Source organism: Vipera berus, assembly GCF_964194415.1.
Source record: "Vipera berus genome assembly, chromosome: Z".
Classification (NCBI taxonomy): domain Eukaryota; kingdom Metazoa; phylum Chordata; class Lepidosauria; order Squamata; family Viperidae; genus Vipera; species Vipera berus.
This window is the reverse complement of record NC_138205.1, coordinates 127,491,830-127,500,269: the sequence shown is the minus strand read 5'-3', so window position 1 is coordinate 127,500,269 and position 8,440 is coordinate 127,491,830. Positions and strand designations below refer to the sequence as shown.

The following is an 8,440-nucleotide window of genomic DNA, read 5'->3' as shown; positions in this document are numbered from 1 at the left end:
GAAGGTTTATAGACGTAGTTATGGTGGGAAATCGAGACGTCCTTGGAAAAGCTGAAGGACCAGGATGAGAATAGACCTTCCAGGAGAAGACAGATCGATGTGGCCACTAAGAGTTGAGATGGCCCATTATCAATCAAGATGAGTAATTTTCTGGCTACTAGAGGCGTTTTAGTTCTTTGGAGTAGGAGAGAAAGGGGGGCGCAATCCATGGGGCATTGACATGAAGGAATTAAAAACTGCAGATGTATGAACACGTGTAGACTTTGCACACCTGGGCTGATGGAAGCAGGAGAGAAGATCAGTTCAGGGGAAAAGCAGAGGGGGGAAAAATACTAGGGGTGGCCATTAGAGGCATCTTTATTGTCTTCCAGGCCACAAAATAAAGGACTTTTGTGTGTATTTGTGTTTTCTCCTACCTAGTGGTACAAGAGTATATATGCATTCACATAACATCTGTGCACTGGGAAGCGAAGGGTGTGTTGCATAGGGTCCTCTCTGGGTCACATGACCAGGAGGGTGGAGGGAGGGGCTTAGAATGGAGCAGATTACAACTTTTTCAGCCATTCTCCATCCATAGGGAATATTTCTGGATTTATTTATTTTTTCTCCAGAAAAAATAAATTCAGGTAGTCCTTGACTTATGACCACCACTGAACCCAACATTTTTGTTGCTAAGTAAGACATTTCTTAAGTGAATTTTGCCCCATTTTTAACCACCTTTCTTGCCACAGTTGTTAAGTGAATCATTGTTAAGTTAGTAACATGGTTGTTAAGCAAAGCTGGCTTCCCCCATTGACTTTGCTTGTCAGAAGGTCGCAAAAGGAGATCACGTGACCCCAAGACACTGCAACCGTCGTAAGTATGAGCCAGTTACCCAAGCATCCGAATTTTGATCACATGACCATGAAGATGCTGCAAAGGTTGTAAGTAAAAACAGTCTCTTTTTCAATGCTATTGTTAACTTCAAATTGTCACTAAAGGTATTGTAAGTTGAGGACTATCGGTAATTTCTTTCTGATCTTCTGTTATAGATATCTCAAAAATACAGTAGATGCAGTTTTGCTCAGAACATGTAGTTATTCCCCCTACTTTTCTTCTCTTACACATGCTGGCTGAGGAATTCTGGGAGTTGAAGTCCACAAGTCATAAAAGGGCCCAGTTTGAAGACCCCTTGACTTACACTAATCCAGCTTTGAAAGTGTGACTCAAAAACAGTAAGATATTTCAGGTCGAAGCACAGATGATGGGAAGACCCTGTTCTAGTTTCCCACACGTTTCTCAGCACGAACACTGGATTTGGTAAAAGTTCCAACCAGTTCTCCCTAAACTAAATCTGTTTATTTCTCCTCTAAATCCATCCCCATAGGACTTTTAACCATTCTGCTGACATTGCTGTAAACCGCAGGTAGTCTCCTCAACTTACGGCCGCAATTGAGCCCAAAATTTCTGTTGTTAAGTGAGTTTTGCCCCATTTTATGACCTTTCTTACCACAGTTGTTAAGTGAATCACTGAGGTTGTTAAGATAGTAACACGGTTCTTAAGTGAATCTGTCTTCCCCATTCACTTTGCTTGTCAGGAGGTCGCTAAAGATGATCATGTGACTCCGGGATGCTGCGACCGTCGTAAGTATGAATCAGTTGCCAAGCATCTGAATTTTTATCACGTGAACATGAGAATGCTGCAACGGTCGTAAGTGTGAAAAATGGTCATAAGTCACTTCTTTCAGTGTCGTTGTAACTTCGGTGCCTAAATGACCGTTGTAAGTCAAGGCCTGCCTGTAGGGTTTCTCAACCCTGGCAACTGGAAGATGGGTGGACTTCAATTCCCACAATTCCCCAGCGAGTTGAAATGACCCAGCTTCCTTGAAAAATCCAAAATGCTTGGAATAGTGGAAGGAAAAACCAGCAACAAGGTGTTACAGATAGTCCTCTATTTGCAACCTTTCACTTAGCAACTCTTCAAAGTTACAAACAGCACTGAAAAAAAATTGGCTTACACTTTTTCACACTGTGTATGCTAAAGGCTTACACAGTCCTTGCACTTACAACCATTATAGTGTTTCCACGTCATGAAAATTCAGGTGCTTAGCCACCAGCGTGATTCATGATGGGTTCAGGGCCCTGGGATCACGTGATCTCCATTGGTGACCTTTAAAGGTAGGTCCTCGACCTGCGACCACAATTGAGCCCCACATTTCTGTTGTTAAGTGAGACATTTGTTAAGTGGAGTTTTGCCCCATTTTATGACCTTTCTTGTCATAGTTGTTACATGAATCACTGAAGTTGTTAAGTTAGTCACACGGATGTTAAGTGAACCTGGCTTCCTCACTGACTTTAATTTTTAATTTAATTTTTAATTTTAATCCCATTTATATTTATTTTTATTTTATTTTTATTTTAATCCCATTTATATCCCGCCCTTCTCCGAAGACTCAGGGCGGCTTACAAGCTTAGCAGTAGCCTTCATTCTATGTAGATGACTGCTTATTAGGGCTTTCAAACACACCCCCAAGCGGCATTATTACAAAGTCAGCTTAATTGCCCCCAACAATCTGGGTCCTCATTTTACCTACCTGGGAAGGATGGAAGGCTGAGTCAACCTTGAGCCTGGTGGGACTCGAACCTCCACTAATTGCAGGCAGCTGGTGTTACTTAAGGAGGCATTAGCCCACTGCTCCACCAAGGCTCTTTGCTTGTGAGAAGGTTGCAAAGGGGGGATCATATGACCGTCATAAATGTGAGTCACTTCCCAAGCATCTGAAGTTTAATCACGTGACCACAGGGATACTGCAACGGTCATAAGTGTGAAGAACGGTCCCTTTTTTCAGTGCCATTGTAACTTTGAACAGTGACTAAATGAAGTCAAGGACTACCTGTATTTCCAATAAGCAAAGTCAATAGGGGAATCTGGGTCGGCCAAGTTCACTTAACAACTGCATTATTATCTCAACAACTGCAGTGATTCACTTAACAACTGTAGCAAAACAGGTCATAACCTCGTATACATATTCCTTAACCTATACCCATTTACGTAATATTGGAATAGAATAGAATAGAATAGAATAGAATAGAATAGAATAGAATAGAATAGAATAGAATAGAATAGAATAGAATAGAATAGAATAGAATAGAATAGAATAGAAAATATGGAATGGAATGGAATGGAATGGAATGGAATGGAATGGAATGGAATGGAATAGAATAGAATAGAATAGAATAGAATAGAATAGAATAGAATAGAATAGAATAGAATAGAAAAGAAAATATGGAGTGGAATAGAATAGAAAATATGGAGTGGAATAGAATAGAATAGAATAGAATAGAATAGCATAGCATAGAATAGAATAGAATAGAATAGAATAGAATAGAATAGAATAGAATAGAATAGAATAGAATAGAATAGAAGAATGAAGAATAGAATAGAATAGAATAGAATAGAATAGAATAGAATAGAATAGAATAGAATAGAATAGAAGAATAGAATAGAAAATATGGAATGGAATAGAATGGAATGGAATGGAATGGAATGGAATTGAATAGAATAGAATAGAATGGAATGGAATGGAATGGAATGGAATGGAATGGAATAGAATAGAATAGAATAGAATAGAATAGAATAGAATAGAATAGAATAGAATAGAATAGAATAGAATAGAATAGAAAATATGGAGTGGAATAGAATAGAATAGAATAGAATAGAATAGAATAGAATAGAATAGAATAGAATAGAATAGAATAGAATAGAATAGAATAGAATAGAATAGAATAGAAAATATGGAATGGAATAGAATGGAATGGAATGGAATAGAATAGAATAGAGTAGAATAGAATATATGGAATGGAATAGAATGGAATGGAATGGAATGGAATAGAATAGAATAGAAAATATGGAGTGGAATGGAATAGAATAGAATAGAATAGAATAGAATAGAATAGAATAGAATAGAATAGAATAGAATAGAATAGAATAGAATAGAATAGAATAGAATAGAATAGAATAGAAGAATGAAGAATAGAATAGAATAGAATAGAATAGAATAGAATAGAATAGAATAGAATAGAATAGAATAGAATAGAATAGAATAGAATAGAACAGAATAGAATATACGGAATGGAATAGAGTGGAATGGAATGGAATGGAATGGAATGGAATGGAATAGAATAGAATAGAAAATATGGAGTGGAATAGAATAGAATAGAATAGAATAGAATAGAATAGAATAGAATAGAATAGAATAGAATAGAATAGAATAGAATAGAATAGAATAGAATAGAATAGAATAGAATAGAATAGAATAGAATAGAATAGAAAATATGGAATGGAATAGAATGGAATGGAATGGAATAGAATAGAATAGAATAGAATATATGGAATGGAATAGAGTGGAATGGAATGGAATGGAATGGAATAGAATAGAATAGAAAATATGGAGTGGAATGGAATAGAATAGAATAGAATAGAATAGAATAGAATAGAATAGAATAGAATAGAATAGAATAGAATAGAATAGAATAGAATAGAATAGAAGAATGAAGAATAGAATAGAATAGAATAGAATAGAATAGAATAGAATAGAATAGAATAGAATAGAATAGAATAGAATAGAATAGAATAGAATAGAATAGAAAATGGAATGGAATGGAATGGAATAGAATAGAATAGAATAGAATAGAATAGAATAGAATAGAATAGAATAGAATAGAATAGAAAATTGCTTTTCTCTTTGGTCAGTTTCCAACCATTGTTTCTTGATTCGCTTAACAACCATGGCACAAAAGGTCGTAAAATGGTTCCTGACTCAAGTTAACAACAGTCTTACTTAGCTATGGAAATCTATAGCTTAAGTGTGGTCGTAAATCAAGGATTATCTGTATTTCAGCTGTTTCCTCTGTGCTAGCAGGCATCCACCATCAACCATCACATGACTATTTTACTTGCTGTATTTTCCATCTTGGCAGCTATCCTGCCTCTTTTTACTCCCCTGAACCTGAAGCATCCCACCCTCATCCCAAACTCAGTGTACAGGTAGTCCTCAACTTACAGCAGTTCATTTAGTGACCGCTCAAAGTTACAACGGTTGTGAAAAATGTGACTCATGACCATTTTTCACACTTATGACCATTGCGGCATTGCCATGTGATTTACATTTATTTATTCAGAGGCTTGTCAACTGACTCACATTTATGACGGTTGCAGTGTCCCTGGGTTACGTGATCCACCTTTTGTGGCCTTCTGACAAGCAAAGTCAATGGGGAAGATTCCCTTAACAACTGTGTTACCTACTTAACAACTGCAGGGATTTACTTAACAACTTTTTTTTGTAACTGTGGATTGTAATGCATACACCAGAGTTCTAAGGTAAGAGTTATAATTTTAACACTTTTAATAGGCCTGTTCCCAAAAGCATGTATCCCAAACGTTCCCATAGCTGGAATGACACTTGTACATGCTCAGAGAAAGTTTTCTCTCTTATCCAGGGGCTGAAAATCCAGAGCTCTGATGGTATACATTTTCTAATGATTCCCCCCACTTCAAAAATAGCCAAGGGATTAAATGCATTCATTCTAGAGCCTGAATTTTTTCCATACTTGTAAAAGAAGGAAATGGTTGTGTTCATTCAGCAGCCTTATTCGGGGCAGAGGCAGTTTCCACAAAGATACATCATGCCTAAATCTGGTTAGTATTAAAATTGCTTGTTTTTTCCGGAGAGTGTTGTCTAAATCGGTCTCTAGTTAGTTGATCATTCCTTCAATGCAAATAGGATTGTTTGGCCCCTAGTTTAACAAATCATGAGGGCATTAACTAAAAAATGGGAGAATAATAATAATAATAATAATAATAATAATAATAATAATAATAATAATAATAATAATAATAATAATAATAATAATAATAATAATAATAATAATAAACAAAGAAGAGGGAGCCAAGCTGTTCTCCAAAGCACCTGAAAGCAGGACAAGAAGCAACGGATGGAAACTAGTCAAGGAGAGAAGCAACCTAGAACTAAGGAGAAACTTCCTGACAGTTAGAACAATTAACCAGTGGAACAACCTGCCTCCAGAGGTGGTGAATGCTCCAACACTGGAGGTTTTTAAGAAGAGACTGGCCAGCCATTTGTCTGAAATGGTATAGGGTTTCCTGCCTGAGCAGGGGGTTGGACTAGATGACCTCCAAGGTCCCTTCCAACTTTATATTATTATTATTATTATTATTATTATTATTATTATTATTAATTATTATTATTATTATTATTATTATTATTATTATTATTATTATTATTATTATTATTATTATTATTATTATTATTATTATTATTATTATTATTATAAAACAGGCCACAAGGTATCCAGACTCTTTTCAGTCCAGTGGCTTTTGCAAAACTAACCACTAACTTCTGCAATTGCTGAGCCATTCTCTCCCCACCCCCACCCCCGCCCAGCCAAAAACGCCAAGATTCAAAAGAGACTTCTGTTTGATATTTTTTTCTTTTTTGAGATAGGAGAAAAACAGATAGCTTTCATTTCCGATTCTATTTTGAAGATCAGAGGGAACCAAAAAGAAACCTAAGTCAATGTTCAGAACCGATCACTATTTTTTCTTCTTCTCCGGCCTGCAACCAACTACTACTTTACGCAGGAACACAGACATATACAGAGAGGAAAGCGGACCTCTGCCCATGCGAAGAACGCGCCGCCCCAGCCCCGCAACAATGCCAACGCCAGCTGCGTCTCGCCAAAAGGGCCCCTTTAAGTCGGTGGGAAAAGGGAAAGAAACTTGATTATGCAAAGGAATAAAACGGTGGTCAGCGCGGGGACCCACTTCCTCCCCCCCCCCCTCAGAACGGCAGGAGCGCACCGGCCACTTACGGGCAGCACCAAAAAGGCCGCGGTGCGCAGAGCGCGGGGTCTCCACTGGAGCCGAGCCGGGGGTCCCATGGCATACGTCCCGCTGCCCCCTTGCGTGGGCTCATCGCATGGGGACTAGGGCTCTCTCTCTCCCAGGCTCCCGATCGGCCGTTCGCCTCCCTCGCTCGTTCCCGCGGCGACGCGATCTGCGCCCGAGGTCCCGGGAAGCGACGGCAGCCAGGAGGCAGGCAGCCTGCATTGGCTCCCAGCCCCTTTCCAGAAACGGAGGTCGGTTCACTCGCAGGATAACGCGGGGGCTTCTAAACATGGGCAGAGGACAATCCCCCCCCTCCCCACCCCAGTCTCCTGCGAAGGGAAATAGCGCCGAGTTACAGATTTTTTTGGGGGGGTTGGGGGGGGAGAAGTAATTAGCCACCAGCATCTCCATTTGAGGGGGGGGCGGGAATGGGAGCGCCTTTTCAGGGATCTCCGCTGAATGCCCTGTAAGCTAGCTCTTGCGCACGTGCAGAGAGCGGCCACCCTCTGTTGTAGCAGAGGTTTACCTGTTCTGGAAATGAATTTAAAGAACTTTATGTCTATGGAGATTCTCGGTCATCCAGGTCATGGTTGAACTGAGGAAGCTTATTGGATAAAAAGTGAAACATCTTCGAGCAAAACAAAGAAAGTCCAGTTGACTCTTGGGGAAAAAACCAGTTCCTGTAATTCTCTAGTTTAATGAAAAGAAGGACAGGGTGTGTGTGTGTGTGTGTGTGACATAAGAGCAGTGTTTCAATATTTAAGGGGCTGCCACAAAGACTTATTTTTCCAAAGCACCAGAAGGCAGGACAAGAAGGTCATGGTTTAGCAAACCTAAAACCACGGAGAAGTTTCCTGACAGAACAGTTAACAGTGGAACAGATTTCCTTCAGAAGTTGTGGGTGCGCCAACACTGGAAGCTTTAAAGAAGAAACTGGAGTTTTTGGCAAATGACGCTGGGTTATCAATTCTTTCATCAGCAACTTCGGTTGCTCCATTTCTTTCAATTCTGATACATGGGATCAGACCCATCAGGACCAGATTCTGCTTTTAAAAGACAAAGGCCACACTTTTGAAGACAGCAAAGTCCACATTTTGGAGAGAGAGGACCGATGGTTTGAAAGAGGGGTCAAAGCGGCCATCTAGGTCAAAATTGGGGGAGGGATATACAACAACCTCTATCTCCAGTCTACAACACAGTCCTTCCAGCAGTTCCAAGAAGGCTCCACACCCATTTGCACCACTCAGGTGACCCTGAGGACACAGATAAAAACTTCCAGGTGGCCTCAACGACTCTCTAAAAGGATGCAAACAACCAGCTGTCTGCAAGGAGTATAAATCTTTCCGTTCCCCACCATCCAGTCAGAGCTGAAGAAGCTTCTTGGATGAGAAGCAAAACGTCTTCAAAGGAAAAACAAGAAAGTCCAGTTGCCTCCTGAAAAAGCATCACGACTGGACTTCGTTTAGCAATCATTTTTACAATGGTCATTAAATGGGTCACTGCAGTTATTAAGCAAGTTATATAGTTGTTAAGTCTGAACCTGGTTATTCAGTA

The 8,440-nt window shown here is 39.3% G+C and overlaps 1 protein-coding gene across 1 annotated transcript in view; it reads right to left on the bottom strand.

Annotated features, from left to right (window-relative positions):
- The window catches only part of CRHR2 (corticotropin releasing hormone receptor 2), a gene marked incomplete at its 3' end in the record, with an annotated part of 152,012 nt that extends 144,925 nt beyond the window's left edge, over positions 1–7,087 (bottom strand). The window contains exon 1 of the mRNA XM_081345633.1: positions 6,871–7,087. Coding sequence (XP_081201759.1) covers positions 6,871–6,939 — 69 coding nt within the window. The 5' untranslated portion in view covers positions 6,940–7,087. The remainder of the gene's footprint in view (positions 1–6,870) is intronic.
- Positions 7,088–8,440: the final 1,353 nt, after the last annotated feature.